A 20,303-nucleotide genomic window follows, 5' to 3' on the forward strand; every position below is an offset into this window, starting at 1 on the left:
TTCAAAATTTGAAATTCTAAATTCTCCAATGGGCATTCCTTTGAGTGTCCTGTTGGTGTTCAAAAAGTTTCATATTTTGGAGGATTTCAGATTTTTAGATTAGGAATACTGAACCTGTATGTCATTTTAGTTTTCCTTTGTGCAGTTACCAGTAAACTGGTTTGTATATATGTACCTGACTGACACAAACCCTGTTGTATATTGTTTAAGATAATATCCACTACTATTACTAAAATAAAATATTAAGTTCTTTATAAAAAAAAAAACTTTGTGATTAAAACTTACTAATGGAAGAATTTGAAAAGTACATGGAAGGAATTATGTTTTGTTCAAAAAGATTGTTCTCTAATGGGATCAATTTATAATTTGCTAGTAACTAATATTTTTGGTTAAATATAGAAAATACAACAAAAGTGCATTTCTCGAAATGTTTTCAATGGAGCACTGTTGTCTCAAATTCTGGAAAGGGGAAAATAAGTCTAGAAAATGCTTTGGTTATTCATAATGCGCTTTACCATAGTAAAAGTTCTAAGTCCTGTTTAAAGACACCTATTTAACTTTGTTTTACTCATTCTTTCCATTAAAATATAAGCAGATCAGAAATGATTAAGGAATAAATATATTTCATCTAATTTAGGCTGCCATCAATTGAAAGATCACCATTATATACCTCTAAGAAAAAATTGTTAAACTATAGTGCAAAACTTCCTTTTACCTAGAATTATTTTGTCCCTATTAAAGAAACTCATTTAGACCTAACTAATTCAAAACCAGCTTGTAAATCATACATCATTCAGGTATGTATATAAAAATAAAAATATAAGCAAATGAATTGATCAAGCAGCTTTGTATTTGCAGGTTAACTCTTTTGAATCACTTTTCAATGCAAATTAACCGATGTTCGTGTTTCCTACCCACTGTCATTCTCAGTGCCATCAAGATGATTGACAATCCAGGCTTTCTTAAAATCATGTTTCATTATTATGCCTGGGATATTCTTTCAAGTCCCTGAAACCATTCAGGAAATTTTTATCTTGGTACTTTTTTAAGTTTACCAGAAGGGATCAAAGGAAGCTTTTTCAAACAATAATTAGGATGCATTAAAATGTCCCCTAATTTAAATAGCCATAATTATCTACTGAAACTGCAATTGGCTACTGATTTTAGAGATGGGAAAACATATTTGCACATGCTAAAGCAGTGACGACTACAATAAAGTTGCTTTCTCACCAACAGCAATGGTAAGATATCATTGATTATAAAACATAGCACTATTTCAGAAAGGTTCAAATAAGATAGTATGTGACATATAACTGAAGAAACAGTTATATGTAACTAGCTTCCTGCAGTACTAGTGATGGATGGGACACAATTTGTAAAGCACTTTAGGAAATATTTTGGTTTATCAGTCAATTGTACACTGAAATCTTCTGGTTTGTATTTAATTGTCAAATCAATAAAGTAACTCTTGTATATCATTATTGATTTTTTATTTCTATGAATTCAAGTTTGTTTGGGATCTTGGATCAATCACATTGATGTCAGATCAGGGAGAATTTGCCACGTGAGTCCTGTCATTCAAGGGATGATAATTACTATGTTCTGTACCCAGGAAAATATTTATCTTTATAGGTTTTTCAAACTTTCTCCAGTTTAATGACCTCATTATAGTAGAGTGAACAAAAGCATGGATTTTGATATTAGAAAAAAGTGAACAACATCTGATCCTACTTCTGCTATTTTCTTAAGTATACTTAATAAAGTAACCATTCTAAGTCTTAATTCTTTCCTCCTTCAAACAAGAAACAATGATAACAGATAGAAATGCTATATCGACTTAATGAGACTGTGTATCCAAAAGTGCTTACTGTAGTCTGGAACACGAAGTCCCTTAAGTAATACTTTATCTGTTGTTCCAATACTTCTGGTGCCTAACTAAACCATACTACTCCATGGTTGGATAGATGAGTGTCCTCTTTCAATGATGATTCAATATGGCTTTCTACATTCTAAATTCTTATGATACATGGGAAGAATATACAGGAATACCTCATCAATTATAAAGTTAGCAATGTTTGTCAGATATAGCGAGTCAGTTGCTAAGGACAAACACAGCTTTTCCTGCTTCTGAGTCCACAAAAGAAATTACTCTTGAGATTTCTAATAAAAACAAAATGCAAACAATAGCAACAACATGTGTGATAAGATAGTCAAAGGCCTCAGCATAGCACAAAATGCTGGTACATGTAACAAGTTTGGTGTCACTATTTTTTTGTACTGACTCTCAATGTCTTACCAAGACACCAGAAATTCAGTCTTAGGTCCTGCTGCTCGCTGCACAGAAATTCAATCACCAAGACAATTAGTATTGCCAGGAAGGAAGACTTGAAATCAGTGATGCAGCTGAGGAGATGGGAGATAGTCTCAAATTCATCTCCTCAACTGACTAAAATCAGGGATTTATATAGCAGGCGAAAAAAATGTAACCGTGTGTGGGAAAACAGAATGAGGAAGGGGTAAAGAGGAGTCAATCCAAAGGAAGCAGGTGGTAAATAAGGCAATCATGACGGGTCAGTTGTCTGTCATCTCATTGTCCACATGTGGTGATGTGGTAAGTTTCAGTTCCTTGATACTATCTGGGTGGCCTGACGGTTGGTTTTCTGAGAAAGGACTCAGATAAGACAAATATAACTTTCTCAAGTTTCAAGACTGGGAGGGTCAATTTTTATGCTTATTCAGAAGAAATGATAAGCATCAGTTCTGTGGGACAATTGGGCCAGTTTCAAATGAACACCGATATCATAATTCCAAATCCTCATTTAGACTTGATAGAGGTCAAAATAATGCTGCAATATACTAAGTTAATTCTAGATAGAATTTTGATAGCCTACAAACTGTTCAGTCTATGTTTGCCTCAATGGATATCAAATTGTTCTTTATTTTAAAAGGCTACTGCAAATATTCACTTTTGTTTTCCATGTTCTCATTGATCTTGGACCAAGCATTTATTGTCAAATCCAACTGAAGTTTGAGGTAATTGCCTAGAAAACTCAGTCTCAAGACCTGCTCTAACTTTTGACTGTGGATATTAGAGTTAAATAAATTGAAAGTTGTCGGATAATCCTCTTCCTGTGTGACAGCTCTGTGCAGAAGCTATGATTTTGTAAAATTCATTATCTCATTTTTATGCCATTAAAATAAAATTGCAGTAATAATAGTAAATGATAAATTCAACAGATAATCACTATATATTATTAGCTGGAATGGGCCATCAGCCAGTTAATGTAGTTATGTCCACTGACATTCTAATGAGAAGTTACAAGCTTGGGCAATTTTATATGCACATAGGGAATAGATAAAAAGGTAGATTAAGGGAATAGTTTTAAATTTAAAAACAGCAATGACAATTCCAAGAAATCTCCTAAACCTCTGAAACAATACAGTATTTATTTATGTACTTACAGACTTACTCATATTTTTAATTGAGAAGTTTTAGCGGTAATCGTAAGGCACAATGTGATTTTTTGAGATTACATATACAGACCCAAACAGTATGGAATAAATAAATCAAGCTAATTAACATATCCATAACCTTGTTTACCTATTATTTTTAGTGATAAAACATTAGAAACTTAATGTCCTACTTATTTTGAAATGCACAATGCATCATTGTTGACTATAGTCACCCAATGAGCAATAGATCCCAAAACCTATTTCTCCTGTCTATCTGAAATTTTGTACTCTTTGATTAACAACTCCCCATTCCTCCCTCCTCATGCCTATAGCCTCTGGTAACCATAATTCTATTCTTTACTTCTGTGAGTACAACTGTATTAGATTCTACACATAAGTGAGGTCATGTGGTATTTGTTTTTCTGTGCCTGGTTTATTTCACTTAGCATAATGTCTGCCAGCTTCATTCATATTATCAAAATGATGGGATTTTCTTCCTTTTTAAGGCTGAATAGTGCTTCATTGTGTAGAATACAACATTCTCTTTTTTCATCTGTTGATATATATATATTTAGGTTGATCCATTTCTTGGCTATTGTGAATAATGCTGCAGCGAACAAGTGACTGCAGATACCCCTTTGACATATTGATTTCATTTCCTTTATATAAACCCAGGAAAGGAATTACAGCATCATGTGGTAGTTCTATTTTTAGTTTTACAAGGAAGCTCCATACCGTTTTTATAATGGCTGTACTAATTTATATTTCCATCAACAATATCTAAGAATTCCCATTTCTCCACATCGTCTCCAAAACGTATGTTTTATATTTTTGATAAGTCACTCTAACAGGTGTGAGGCGATACCTTATTGTGGTTTTAATTTGCACTTTCCTAATGATTAATAATATAAGCATTTTTTTTCACGTGTTTATGGGCCATTTGAATGTCTTCTTTTGACGTATGTTTGTTCACAACCTTTGCCCATTTTTAATCAGGTGTTCTCTTGTTTTTGAGTTGTTTGAGTTTCTCACATATTTTAGATTTTAATCCCTTATCAGATCCATGGCTTATAAATATTTTCTTCCCTTTAGTAGGCTTTCTCTTCACTTTGTTAATTGTTTCCTTTGCTGTGCAGAAGCTTTTTATTTGAAGCCATCACACTTGTCCATTTTTGCTTTTGTTGCCTGTGCTTTTACGGTCAAATTGAAACAATTTTTGTTCAGACAAATATGAACTATTTTCCCTGTGTTTTCTTTTAGTATTTTTATAGTTTTAGATCTTAAAATTTAAAATTTTAATACATTTTTATTTGATTTTTCATATTTGGTGTAAGATAAGAATAAGATCTAATTTCTTCTTTTGCATGTGGATCTCCAGCTTTCCCAATACCATTTATGATTTGATATTTAGATGCAATAGAATACAATAATTGCTAGCTGGATTAACAATGGCTTATGTTATTATTATTTTAAAAAGGAGAAAAATGCAGATTCTTATTCATGAAGTTCCTAATTACCATTATTAAGAGTATATAACAAAGTTCACTTTCTATTTGGAATTTAGAAAATATCACAAAAAATAAATTATTAGCTTAAACTGTATATACTGGTCTGCTCCTGTAATGTGAATATATATCATTAATATGACATACATAATAGAATTTATATTCTAACTGCATTGTTTTGACTGTTAAAGGAGAAAGGGCTTTGTCTCAATTTTTTTTATTATTTCACATATTTTAATCTGTATAATAAACATACATTTGGCTTATTAACATTTTTCCATATTCTTATACAGACATAATTATTTTAATACAAGAGTTGTATTTTGTCAACCAGATATAACTTTGATTTACTTAAGCGTTCTTTTTGTTTTGTTTTATTTTTGTTTTGGGGGTGTGGTTTTTTGAGATGTGGTCTTGCTCTGTCACCCAGCCTGGAGTATAGTAGTACCATCTCGGCTCACTGAAACCTCTACCTCCTGGGTTCAAGTGATTATCCTGCCTCAGCCTCCCAAATAGCTGGGATTACAGGCACCCACCACCATGGCCAGCTAATTTTTTGGTGTTTTTAGCACAGATAGGATTTCACCATCTTGACCACGCTGGTCTTGAACTACTGGCCTCAAGTGATCTGCCCACCTCAGCCTCCCAAAGTACTGGGATTACAGACATGAGCCACGGTGCCCACTTAAGCATTATTTATTGAAGAAAAATTTCCCCTTTAAGTTACGCTGCAATATGTATTCTTGTACATGAAATTGTAAGCTTTGGCATGCAATTAGAGTATTCTTTCTTCAGGTACTTTGATTTTAGAGAGACAGAACTATTAGACTTAATAGGCATCTACTAGGGGAAGAATTTAACTGAAATTATAGTCATTGAAATGCCAGGGGTTTGGTCTCAGGCTTGCCCCACAGAAATCCAATCCTGAGACAATGAGTATTGCCAGGAAAGAAGGTTTTAATTGGGTGCTGCAACCAAGCAGACGGGAGAGCAGTCTCAAATCCATATTCTCAAGTGACTAAAATTAGAGATTTATATAGCAGCAAAAAAAAATGTAATTATGTGTAGGGAAAACAGGAATTAGTGAGGGGTATTAAAGAGGAGCTAGTCAACAGGAAGCAGTTGGTTGGTTTAGGCAACATGATGGGTGAGGGGGTCTGGTGTCTCACCGTCCATATGCAGTGATCTGGTAAGTTTCAGTTCTTTGAAAATGTCTGGGTGGCCTGATAGTTGGTTTCCTAAGAAAAGAACTCAGATAAGACAAATACAATTTTCTCAAGTTTTAAGACTGAGAGAGTGAATTTCTATGTTTATATAAAAATACATAAATATCAGTTCTATGTGACAATTGGGCCAGTTTCATTATGATCTTCCATCTAATATCTATTTAAAATTTAAAACATGATTTCTCTAAAGAGTGAATTTAATACTGCAGTGCAATAGACTTATGAATAAAAGCTTCTTTTTTTTTTTTTTTAACTTTTCAGGGGTACATGTACAAATTTGTTACATGAGTAAACTTGTGTCAAGGAGGTTTCTTGTACAGATTATTTTATCACCCAGGTATTAACCCTAGTACCCATTAGTTATTTTTCCTGATCTTCTCTCTCCTCCCACCCTCCATCCTCCAATAGACTACAGTGTGTATTGTTCCCCTCTATGTGTCCACATGGTCTCATGAGTTAGCTCCCACTTATAAGCGAAAGCACATAGTATGTGGTTTTCTGTTCTTGTATTAATTTGCCAAGGATAATGGCTTTCAGCTCCATCCATGTTCCTGCAAAGGACATGATCTCATTTTTTATGGCTGCATAGTATTCCATGGTGTATATATATCACATTTTCTTTATCCAGTCTATCATTGATGGGCATTTAGCTGGATTCCATGAAAAGACAGCTTATTTTAATAAATATAGCAACCCATAAATTTTATCATTTAGCTATTAATGAAACCTGCAAATCTGGAGTTAATTAAAATACTCTTTTGTTGGTACTCATTATGAATCTTTACTTCATTGTCAAAGCTTTTACATGACTTTTGCAAGTCCCATTGAAAGACTTGCCTTAAAAACTTACAAATTTTTGCCACAGCATGTATCACCTTCTAATGTATTTACTGTTTATTTAGGTCTTTCTCTAGTAGAATATAAACTCCATGGAGGAAGATAATTTTGTTTTGTTCACAGATATATCCCAAGTGCCTAGAAAAGTCCCTTGTACAGAGCTTGACCAGAATAAGTATCTGTTACTAATCTTGGCTTGGCCTATGCTTTCTATCTTTAGTCAGTCTTCTGTTTTACTCTCAAACTTTATATCTTTCCATATGTGGATTTATCTTACTTCTATATTGGTGTCACTTTCATAGGCCTTTGTTGTATGGTAGTCCCAAAAACTCCAGGCTTAACTCATCTATACAGCTACCCAGTTCCACAGGAAATAGTTTCAACTTTCTAATAGTCCTAGTATATTCTCAAGGGTATGCTTTTATTAGGCTGACTGGTTTATTTGCCCATTCCTGAGTCAGTCATTGTTATCTGGGTTATGTGTAAAGTTGAGAAATAGAATGCTCTTGTTATTTTGGGTGCTAATCAAAATCTGGACTGAGCAAAAGCAGGATCCCTTGGAGCTTGTTAGAAATGTGGGCCCTAAGGCCCTCACTCAAGACCAACAGAATCAGTTTGCATTTTAACTAGATTTTCTGGTGATGTGCCTTAGTCTGTGCCCACAGATGGAACTGGAAGAGTGGGGAAGGCAATGAAACCAGCCCCACCCAAGCTGGAAGTGAAGTGGGAGTGATTTCCCAGAGAAAATTCAAGTGCTTTTGCCAGAGGACAGAATGGATGTCAGGCATGCAAAACAACTGCTATCCAATGCAATATATAGTGTGTATTAAGTAATTATTATATTCTAGTCATTGTACTAAGCATTTTCCAGGCATTAGTTATTTAGTAGTCACAATATCTTGTAAGATATTATCAGGTAGGATACCTTATCTTTCAAAAAAGGAGATAACACATCCAAAGTTTTTGTTGAGAAGGCAATGAGCAAAGTGATCTATAATATGATATCAGATAATAATAAGTGCCATGGAAAAAAATTAAGCATGATAGAGGGATAAAGACCCAGGAAGATGAGAGAAAGGGATCAAGTTTGATAGTAAGGTCAGAATAAACCTGAAGAAGTAAAATGTGAGCAAAGACTTGGACCAAGTGAAGGACAACTCATGAAAGTTGCAGGGTAACACCATTACAGACAGAAAAAAGAGAAGTATAAAGCCTTGAATTGTTGAATTATGATGAATTATGAACTTGGAATGTTTGAAGAAATGTAAAGAACGAAATATGGGGCTAGAATGAAGATGTTACTGAAACACAGGGGTTCTGTCTACATCCTGCTGCTTGCTGCACCAGAAGCCAATCACCAAGACAATCAGTATTGACATGGAAGAAGGCTTTAATAGGTTGCTGCAGCCAAGGAGATGGGAAATCAGTCTCAAATTCATCTCCTCAACCGACTAAAATTAGGGGTTGATATAGCAGGAAAGAAATGTAACCATGTATGAGAAACCAGGAATTAGGGAGGGGTAAGGAAGATAAATTGATCAACAAGAAACAGGTGGTTAGGCAATCATGACAGGTGAGGGGGTCTGGTGTCTCACTGACCAGACGTGGTCATCTGGTAAGTTTCAGTTCCTTTATATTATCTGGTTGGTTTCCTGAGAAAGGAACTTAGATAAGACAAATGTAATTTACTCAAGTTTCAAGACCAGGAGGGCCATTCTTTCATGTTTATTAAAAAAAAAAAAAAAAAAAAAAAAAAAAAAAAAAAAAAACGTAAACATCACTTCTATGGGACAATTGGACTGGTTTCAAAGTGAGTATAAATGAATTCAAAAAGCTAGTCGAGCTATTTTCTGAAGGATCTTCAGGCAACGGTTAAGAGACATTCAATTATTCTTAGTATTATGGAAAATCACGGTACACTTTTGAGCAGGGGAGTAACATGATTTGATTTGTATTTTAAATATATTGACTAAGGAACAGGCAATAGTGAATAAAATATAGGTAGAGGAATGTAAAATGTTTCCAAGCTAGTTAGGAGACTATTGCAATGCTAGTGTAAGCAAGAGATGGGAGAAGTTAGGACCAGGATGGTAACAGTAGAGTGGCTGAGGATATATTGTGAAGGAGAGCCAACAAGAATTCCTATGAGTTAAAAATGTGTATGTGTGAGGGAAAGAAAATTGTTTTTCCTTGAGAAAATCAGTGGATATTTGTGCTAGATGCCAAAATGAAGAAGCTTGGAGATGGAGCAAGTTGGAGAATTAAATTTTTGACTTGTCAAATTTGAGATGCCTAGTATAGATCCCAATAAAATTGTTGAGTAAACAATGTGAGTAACCTACTTTGAAGAGGTTTGAATTGGAGATAAGAGTTTGGGGAACAAGTAAGATTACGTATCAAACCATGGATCTGAATAATCTAATTCAGGCTCTACATTCACTAAATCATACAGGATAAGAAAAGTCTCTCCATTTTGTAGCTGCACCCACTGGGATACAAGTCCTCTTCAGTCCCTGTGGTAAAGGAAAAGAAAGCTCTCATACTTCCTTTCCTATCTTTAAAATCAGAAGTGACATAACCCCTTTCTCTCACAGTGTATTGGCCAGGACCAGTTAGATGTCCCTGCCTAACTGCAGCGACCTGAGAAATATGGGGGAGTACATAGAGTGTTTGTGAGGACTGTTGTCTCTTGATATGTCTCACTTCTAAGAAGAAAAATATGGATGCAGAGAGAAAAAGCCATCCTCACCAAAATGTTAAGATAGCCCACAGTATTTCTTTGTGCATTTCTAAAGGTAATTTAGCATAATTATCTAGGAATAGAACAAAAGCAAGTTGCGGTGGAAATGCCAAGGGGTGGCTTAGAGGTGACAGGATAAGAAGGCTTTTGCTTTATTCAATCATCTCTATAATTCTCCACTAGCCACTTTTTGCCAAATCCGAAGTGGACAATTAATGTTTTCTCTGACCTTATGTAAAATGGTATGCAAATGAAACTTTAAATTGTCGTTTCAATCAGATAACTGCTCATAAAAACCTTCTAGGACTTTATCTTTTAGAGCAGGGGTTGGCTACTATGACCCATGTGCCAAAACCAGCTCGCTGTTCCTTTTTTAAATACCCAAGATCTAATTTTAAGTAGTTGGGGAGAAGTCAAAAGAGTAATATATCATTACGTGAAAATTATGTGAAATTCATATTTCATTGTCCATAAATAAAGTTGTATTGGAAAACACATGCACAAAGAAACCCTTCTAGGAAGATATTACGGAGCCAGAACTACCAAATCTTAACATGATGAAAAAGGGAGGATGTTGATATTAAATAAGCCACCTCAATTAAATCCACCCACCTCAAAAATGAAAACAGAACAGTAAAATTGACTGTTGAATTAAGTCCTCTGAAGATACAGTGTTTCGCCTCTCTGCCAGGCACAATGACATCTCTTTATATGATTTTGAGGACTATGTATTCAATTATTTCAACTGCAATAATACTTAACATAATGAGAAATTCTTCTAGTGATTTACTTTGTAAATACTAAATTGTTTTAAGCCTCTTATTTTGAAGGTTGCATTCCTGATTGGAAGTTCTGAATAGAATCATTTTGAAAGCAAATATTTATCTGTTTAAAAACCTCAAAGACCTTGTTGTTTTCTATCCAAACACCAGCTAGGAAAATCAATATTTTCTCTTGGAAGGAAATGGTTTGGCTGCTTCAGGATCAGAATGCTTTCTAATAATACTATGGTATTTAATTTTGAAAACACCAAAATTCTTAAGAGACAAGGGGGTTGGAACTAGTGAGTGATGAGTTTTGAGAGTGTTGCTGCTTTGGAAAATAGTGTCTTGGTAATGGCATTAGTTACAGACATTTAGATTGTCTAAACACTTGGTCTTATTTTAGAGAACAACTGATTGTCTTTGTTACTTGGTTGGGATAGAATATCCTAAATACTAGGCCATTTTGTGCCAGCATGTTGCATAGTGGCCTTAAAGAAGAGAGTTAAACATTGAAATATTTTCAGAATAATCTAAGAAATAATTGCTGTATTTTCACAGTTATTAGTTATTTCAATCAAATGCCAGTTTTAATATAAGGAGCAAATCAAGTTGTCATATGTTTTTATATAAAAATTAGTAGCATTATTATTTCTCAACTAGAAAGCATTCTTTTATGATTTTCAGTGGAAATATTCATTTAAATGTCAAATATTCTATTATGTGAAATAAAATTAATCATTTTTCATATATACATGTGAATATATTCCTGTTCATTTGTTTGTTAGTTTCTTTACACTTACATGTTTACTAACTTTTCAAGGACTGGGGTAGCTTAGAATAACTCAATAAATCAATAAAACATAAGTTTATGGTAACTAGAAGTTCAAGAAAAAGAATACATGTGCAGTCTGTTATGTGAATATTTTATATTTCTCATAAAATCTACAGGTGGTGAATAAGTGACTCTAGGGAAAGTATGAATATTAACAAAAACATTGGAGCTACTAGAATTTTTTATTAAGGAGAAACAGACATATTACACAGTTCAGTTAAGCTTTATGAGATACTAAATACCAATTTACATTTAGTTAATTATTCAATCTAAGTAGTACAAGTACTTGGTGATAAATATTTACATTTGAAAAGTCATAACCAATGGGAGAAGTGTTATTTATATCTATTTAATGCACTAATTCTATGGTAGTAAAAATCCAGTGTAGTAGCAGCTGCATATGCAATTGAATTTGCTGGAATTATAAAGAAAAAAACTGAGAGCAAAGTAAATGGAGTAAAACAGTACTAAAACAAAAATAGCACAAACTGATTTGTGTTTCTCTGAAAAATTCCAGGTGTTGTCAAAGTGGATTATGGAGATGTGTCAGTCAGAAAAACACTAAGAGAAAATCTGAAGTGTAAGCCCTTTTCTTGGTACCTAGAAAACATCTATCCGGACTCCCAGATCCCAAGACGTTATTACTCACTTGGTGAGGTATGAATTATTTATTTCGGTTAAGTTATAAATATATTTTGCAAATGGAGCAATTTCTAAGGAGCTCAGTATTTGTTATGTTATGAAAATGCTGTAAGGGATTTTTAATTAGATCTATTTTAAGTAACTTCTCATATTTCAAGGACCATAAAGTCTTCATCATAAGGAATCATAAAAATGAGCAGAAATTTTAAGATTGAACAAAAAAAATTTTTTTGTTCCAACAGTACTAAAACTTTTGGTCATTTACACTCTTAAAATTTACTGTGTACTCCAAACACCTTTTGTTCATGTGGGTTAGAACTATGATTAATATTTACTTTATTTAAATTAAAATTGAGAACTTTAAAACCCATTTTTTTACTAAACATTATGTAATAAGCAATTACATGTTAATGTAAATAACATCTTTTTGAAAAGTAACTATACTTTTCCCAAGCAAAATCAAGTAATTATAAGAGACTACCATTGATTATATTTTTGTAATTGCATTAATGTCTGTCTTAATAGAAGATAGCTGGATTGTCATATGTGCTTCAGTATTCAATCTATTGCAGTACAAGGCAGTCTATTACAATAGCCTCTAGAAAACTCTTGTATACTCAGGAGAATGTGAAAGTGAAAACTGAAAGTAATATCTTGGTACTATAACAAAAGTGATGTTGACTTTTTAGACACTCTGAGAACCATTGATCTGCACCATTCTTTTCTACATATATATTTTATCTCAAAATACAAAAGTGACTTCATTATAGCTATACAAACATATATATAATGTATGTATAATATATTCATACATACAGATATATATATATAATCCTGCATTCATCTCGTAGATTGATTATATATAATATATATAATATATTTCTATATATCATATATATATATATCTCAACTGGTCAAAATAAGAATTATATTTCCTTTATGAATTATATCGTCCATATGGATAATTTTCAACTTAATAGGAATCAAAGCTACCTTAATATTGGTTTTGATTAAAGCATTTCAAGAGCAATAAATAGATGGGGCGCGGTGGCTCTCGCCTGTAATCCCAGCATTTTGGGAGGCCAAGGTAGGCGGATCACAAGGTCAGGAGATCGAGACCATCCTGGCTAACACGGTGAAACCCCGTCTCTACTAAAAATACCAAAAAAAAATTAGCCGGGCGTGGTGGCGGGTGCATGTAGTCCCAGCTAGTCAAGAGGCTGAGGCAGGAGAATGGCGTGAACTCGGAAGGCGGAGCTTGCAGTGAGCTGAGAGAGGGCCACTGCACTCCAGCCTGGGTGACAGCGAGATTCCATCTAAAAAAAGAAAAGCAATAAATAATGCACTTCGGAAATAATTATCACGTAAGCATGTTCTTAGATTTAAAATTCCATTGTTGTAGGTCATAATGGTAGACTATCTGAAAATTTATATGGCACAATCTATACTTTTTTGGGTCATCTGCCTTAATGCTCTGTAACTTTATAAACATACCTTACTTACAATTAACTAGAAAAAAGTAAAGAAAAAATATATTTGAGGTGACTGGAACCCTAGCTGAATCGTTTTTAATGACTGATTTATGTGCCATTTCATGCCCTATTGTCCAAGTCTCCACTTACTTATTAGCCATGTAAATATCTCTCTATAGAGCTTGATTTACATATATTTAACTTTAATCTGAATAACGTAGTGAAAAATTTCATGTGTAATAACATTGATGTTACCACTTTCTAAGTGTATGACTTTAGACTCGTCACTTAGTCCTGTGCCTCAAAGTTTTTTTTTTTTTTTTATTGGACAAGAGGGTATTGTTGCTATCATTTTCAACTATGTAACATCCTCGTGTTGGCACTGATCTCACAGGGATTTATGTTTAATGCAGAAAACATACGACATTGCTTTTTAAATTAGAACAGTCCTTGCATGTTAGTTATTATAAACCACTGAAGATCTCTGATAAAATATGTAGTATCCTTATCACTTTATTGAAAATTTGTTTGAACATTGATGAACCTGACTGTATCTTCAGAAGAAAGGAAGTTTTATATTCTTATTATAAAATGTTTCTTTCACTGTCCTCAGTGGACCCAAATCATTAGTAAACATCGATTTCTGTTTTCTAAAAGGAGGAATGACCAAGGGCTGTAACAGGACAGAAATGAGCAAAGAAGACTTTTGGAAATTCTCTGGGGCCACCAAGGTGACTCCTGAGAAAGACTCAGGGCTCTGTAACAGAACTAGATATTTACTTCCAAGTTAAAAATCCAATTTTATGCTGTCCTGCACTATATCAAGGAAACCTAATTCACCTTCTAAATTGTAAAAATAAAATATAGTGTGGGCAAATTCCTTTGTACAAACTACTAATTTCCAATTCATTATCTTCTACAATGGATCAGGTGACCATATTTTAATCTGTAGAAATACTTTATTGAAAAGATTTTAAAGAGAGGAATTGAGCCTTTCGTAGTATCTAAAAGAGGCAGTATGGCGTATTGAAAACATTCCAGCCCCTGAAGCCAAGAATAGGAGGGTTCAAATCCTAGCCTTACAGCTTTCATTTTGAGTGGTGTTAAGTATCCTCTCTACTACCTCTGTCAACAGAATAAAGATAATAATACTGGGTTATAGTGATGACTGAACAGACATCAAACATATAGCCCAATGCCTAGCAAGAAAAGTAGCACACCAGTAGTTACAGTTATAATTATTATAGCTACCGTTTATTGATTTCCTATGCCAACAGTTATTCTAGGTGCTTTAGATGAATTACGTAAAAATTAGAACAATTTTCATGACTTAGGTTTTATTATTGCAGGATTAATAAGGAAACTGACACACAGAAAGTTTATATGCTTGGCCTGTAGATCACACAGCTAGTTAACTATTGAAGTTAGGAAAAAGTACATGCTAGTCCAACACTAAGGCTCACTTTTTCTTATAACTAGAAGGAGAAATAGATGATTTTATTATATTTTAATCATTCAAAATGTTTTTATTAAAAGCATGAAGCTGAGTGTGTTGGCATGTGCCTGTGGTCCCAGCTAGTCAGGTGGCTGAGGCAGTAGTATGACTTGAGCCAGGAGTTCAAGACCAGCTGGGTAACATAGTGAGAACCCATCTCTATTTAATACGAATAAAAAAAGAACTTGAGCTATATCTTAGTCCCTTAGGGCTGCTGTACCAAAATGCCTTAGATTGGGTAATTTATAAATAATTTATTTCTCACAGTTCTGGAGATTAGGAAGTCCAAGATCAAGGTGCCAGCCAATTTAGTGTCTGAGTAAGGCTGGCTGCTTCCAGGATGGCACATTGTCACTAAGTCCTCATATGGAAAAAGAGGCAAATGATATATCATCACATGGACAAGGGGCAAGACAGCTCGCTTCAACCTCTTTTATAAGAGCACTAATTCTATTCATAAGGATGTAGCCCTCATGACTTAAACACTTCCCAAAAGGCTCCACCTCTTGAATCTTATGATTCATAGTTAGACATGTTATCTCTTGGGCCACCATTCCTCTTGGCCCCGCCTCTTAATACCACTACAATGGGGATTAGATTTCAACATGAATTTTGGATAAATGCATTCAGACCATATCAAACTAAACCTTTTGTTATATGTTGAAAATGCAGAGTCAAATAAGGAAAGACCTTTACTCTTAAGCCTTTCTACCAAAATAAGGATGCGGAGGTGGGTAGGGCAAGAGAGAATCAAACAGGTAAAGAAATTCAGTAGAAGTAAAAGATGCCCTGCATGAGTTACATGATATGCTGCAACGGCTGTTTTAAAAAGCTGATACATTTAAAAGATACAGTAAGTTCTGTGCTTTCTGAAGTATTAATGTACTGTAGTTTTCCACTTTAAAACTAGCCTTAAAGAAATGCAATCCAGCATCTGTTTCCATGGAAACAGAAGGACAAATTCACCAAGCACTACCTCCTAATTCAATTTTGTATGGCTATGTGTGCATAATTTAAGATGGACATTTTGATAATGAGTTAGAGTTGAACTGTTAATGAACAACAGTCATTTACTAAAGCCTTTTCCTTCTTACTGCCTGTTATTAACCTTTATTGGAAGAATGTAAAAAGATATTTTTCCTTATGTATAAGGCACTTTCTCTTAAATAATTAGAGTCCCAAAGCAATATCAAGTGTTCAAGCTACTTGTCATCAAAACAAGAACAATATTTCTTTGCAGTATATTCATTTGTACTTCTCACTGAATTTGAAATGAAATTGTGTGGCTTTAACAATTCATATATTTTCACTTCAATGTTTCTCAAAGTCGATTTAATATTGCTGTGTATTGGTGAATATAAATGTTTCCTTGTCAATTTATTTTTATAACTTTCCTTGCTGTGTTGGAATATATAGAGGCAAATATGGTATTCAGTTTCTCCATTATATACCATCACCAAAGTCAATAGTTATTGATATCAGATATCTGTATCTTAATTTATTTTATGTTTGCATCTTACTCAAGCAATTGAAATATTACTTTATCCAGCCCACGAATTACATGCAGTTTCCAATGTGAAGTTAAAAGCTGTGCAATTGCTTTGAACTAAAACCTTTAAGTAAGTTAATGAAGCATGTGTCTTTTAGACTCAGTAAGCAGATCATAATGGAATAAGGAAGTTGAGCTCCTTGCAGCATTAAATTCTCTCTTAACTAGCCCTGAAGCTTATGTAGATTTAACAGGCTGGGTTCTGATCTTGTAAATGTAAGTGTAAGACTGAAAGAAATAGCATTCTAAAATAGAATGTCTCAGCCCAAATTTTTGGGTTATGACAGGCTTTCTGAAAAAAAAAAAAATACATTGTGAACTAAAATTGAACACAATCTGAGGGCAAATGAAGGAGATGAGGATTTCAGGAGCCAAGTGATAACTCTTGGTGCTTAAAATTTGCATTTGCATGTTGCTTTGAAGATGTTTTGACATTAGTGTATGCATTTTGTATTGTGTACTTGACCTCAGGATTTCTTTTTCCTCTTGTATCCTTTAGCCATAGTAAGTAGTTAAAGTTCTTGCATATATTGTTATTGTATTCCTTAAATATTGCTGAAGGGCAAATTTAAGTAATGAAGATCCATGCTGCTAGGCTGCAGAGATTAAGGGTAAAATCAGTTACTGCCAAATGCAGAAGCTAAAACGCTTAAACGTTTACCTTTCTGTTGGTAATCAGATCTATTTATAGATTCACAGTCTTCTTGGCCCTTTAATAGGATGACCAGCAAGAAAGCCTTATTAGGTGACTTATATAAATGTGGACATTTTTCTGTTCATTTTATTTCCAAAATTCTTGGGGACTCAGTAGCTAATTTTTATCCCAGGATTTCTGAATATGTGTATGTTTAGGGAGAATATGTCACCCTTTATTGGATGGCTACCTTAAAGTATGTTGGGCTAGGTAACTCACCTGTGAACAAAGCGTGCTATTTTTATTACCTGAAAATATTGTATTTTTTTAACTTCATATTTCTAATAAACTAAAATTCATTCTAATTTTATTACTTAAATGTGTATTGGCACAAACAGCTGCAACAAACCATATGCCAGTTTGTCATTTACTGAATTCTCTCAGGAGTTTGGTTGTCGCTGTTTTTGTTACCAACCAAATAAATTAAATTGTTTATTTTTCTATGTTCTTTACTTTTGGGGGGAAGGGATTTCATGTATCAGATAAGAATAATTTTTAAATCTCACAGTCATTAATCAAAGACCTTCTAAATCCCGGTCTGCATAAGTGAAGTCAACTTGAATTGTTTCAATATACAGATTTTGTTCTCATCTTTCTGATTTATTCACAATTAGATTAAACAGAAATATACTTTAAATACATATCCACAAGAGCAATCATATTATGGAAGTATTAACATTAAGCTGTAGAATTCACTGCAAATGTGCTTATTTCCATCTTTACAAAGACAAGAGAAAACAAATGAGGTTGACATTTGTAAAATAATGATAAAAAGTAACAACTGCAATTGAAGAATAAGCATATGTTGGGGTAATTAAAGTAAAATAATGCTAGTTTGACAGTCTTTAGAATGTATTTAAAAGAGTTTTTAAAATGCAAAGATTGGTGGCGGGGGCGTGGGGAGTATGTATCTCTCTTTTAGAAATGGAGTTCTCATTGCTACTTGCTTTTACATTCCAGCAGAGGGAGCAAAAGCTAATGAACAAATTATATAAGTGGTAAGAACATTACCAATGATGCTGCAATGCACAGAAACATTTAGAAAGTCTTGCTGATTTCAAATATCAAAACACAAGTGGGAAAAATGCCCTCAAGTTTATGTCACTAAGAATTGTTTTCAAGCAATAAAAGATTATGCTTTCTGTAAACACAGAAATCTCAAAGCAGACAGCCAATTAAAGTTAAAACTATCTTGGCCTTGTGCCATACATTCAAAGCTCTACCATAACATAAAGAATGAGTCAAAAGAGTTTACCAGATCTTAGAGCTACCAGTGTGCTCTACTATTTTGATTCAAGTTCTAGAACAGACTTTGTAAAGAATTTTTAATAAAGTTCTTTAGTTGTTGGTTGCTTTGATTTTTCTCAGGATTAATGACATGACCAAGCCATTGTTACTGTCAGGTAATATGGTACCAGCGATAGAATAGCATCTTTTCTGAAATTTCACTTCTTCCCTTGAACAACATTCTTTGTGAGTATATATTTGAGGTCTCAAGGCGTTCTTAGAAAAGTTCTGATTTTAGAATTATACATAATCATCCTAAATTTGATTATCCTTTACATCTCAAAAGATGAGATGCATAGTTTCAACTCTCCCATATGCTAGTATTGAAATACACATTAAGATTTGTTTGCTGAGAATCGTTAGAAAACACCAGTGACCATTTTTGTATTTTGAAGACAATACAGCAGATGCCTACAGGGTTGGGCTCGCTCACTTGAGAACGATCTATGTGCTTCTATCTGCCCTGTAGGTGCGCATGGCTTTAAAAAAATCTGAATGTTATAGGCCTAGTAGTGATAAAAACCTTTCAGATTTTTAGGCTGGGCATGGTGGCTTACGCCTGTAACCCAGCGCTTTGGGAGACCGAGGCAGGCGGATCACTTGAGGTCAGGAGTTTAGACAGCTTGGCCAGCATGGTAAAACCCCATCTCTACCATAAATACAAAACTTAGCCAGTTGTGATGTAATTCCATGCCTGTAGTCCCAGCTGCTCAGGAGGCTGAGGCATGAAAATCACTTGAACCTGGGTGTTGGAGGTTGCAGTGAGCCGAGATCACACTACTGCACTCCAGCCTGGGTGACAGAGCTAGACTCCGTCTCAAAAAAGAAAAAAAAAAAAAAAAAAAAAAAAACCTTTCAGATATTGTCTCTATCCCGGGTGATATGTCCCTCTTATTTATTTAAGATGGCAATTGATATCCTGATTTCCTGACACTCTATCCTCCACACTGCTAATCTCTCAGGTTACCCTGGACGTAGACAGAAATTATTTGCCTGACCTCAGCTCGTGAGGCTGGCACTAAGCATAAATAATATTTTGTTTTTAGGCTTTTTGACCTGGTCCCCCAGGCCTAATTCCAGGCTGCCTTTGTGTATCTTGTTTCATATGTCTTCACCAGTTGTCTAGATAACCTCTAGTTAGCTCTGTTCAAGCAGAACTGAGTCCTCCCTTGCTCCTTCCAGGCCTCCTTTCTAAAACACACTGCCTGCCTGTCTGGAAGTCAGGACTGGAAATTCCCAGACTCAATAGAATACCTTTACATTCCTTGTTTTGGCAAATTAGTTAACCTCTCTGTATCGTAATGTTTTTGTTTGTAAAATGGGAGTAATAGGTTGGCACATACAATTCAAATAGTTTCTAATTTATATTATTATTATCATCATAGTGGAGGTGGTAGTGGTTGTCTCTCTTTTCTCCCTGTGGCAGGTTTCCTAAACCATTGACTCCTGTATATTGCTATTCTCCCAGATTCTACATCCAGCCAGACTTGACTTCAGTTCCTATTTTGTGTCCACTTAGCACCTGCTGCATTCTGAAGGACAAGTAATATTACACATCCACAAACTACAAAACCACATTGAATGTGGAGTAGTTAGAATGTGCCAGAAATAGGATAGGCTTCTTTTCATGCAGTCCCCAAGAGAAGTCTATCCTGGAATTCTGGAAAAATTGGTGGCAGCAATGACATAGTGTGTGAATCTCTGAATTTTCCCATTAAAACAGAAAAGAACAAATAGGGCAGCAAAACTTAAAAAAAAGATGAACAATTTTGACAACAAAATTAGGTGGCAAAGTGTTCTCACAAAT

At 34.2% G+C, this 20,303-nt stretch overlaps 1 protein-coding gene across 10 annotated transcripts in view; it reads left to right on the top strand.

Annotated features, from left to right (window-relative positions):
* Positions 1–20,303, top strand: part of GALNT13 (polypeptide N-acetylgalactosaminyltransferase 13) — a 594,017-nt gene that overhangs the window by 524,058 nt on the left and 49,656 nt on the right. For all 10 annotated transcript variants that reach the window (XM_031936436.1, XM_031936437.1, XM_031936435.1 and 7 more), the window contains one exon: positions 11,875–12,014. In XM_031936436.1, the coding sequence (XP_031792296.1) occupies positions 11,875–12,014 (140 nt within the window). The remainder of the gene's footprint in view (positions 1–11,874; positions 12,015–20,303) is intronic.

This window comes from Piliocolobus tephrosceles, chromosome 11 (assembly GCF_002776525.5).
Source record: "Piliocolobus tephrosceles isolate RC106 chromosome 11, ASM277652v3, whole genome shotgun sequence".
Taxonomy (NCBI): domain Eukaryota; kingdom Metazoa; phylum Chordata; class Mammalia; order Primates; family Cercopithecidae; genus Piliocolobus; species Piliocolobus tephrosceles.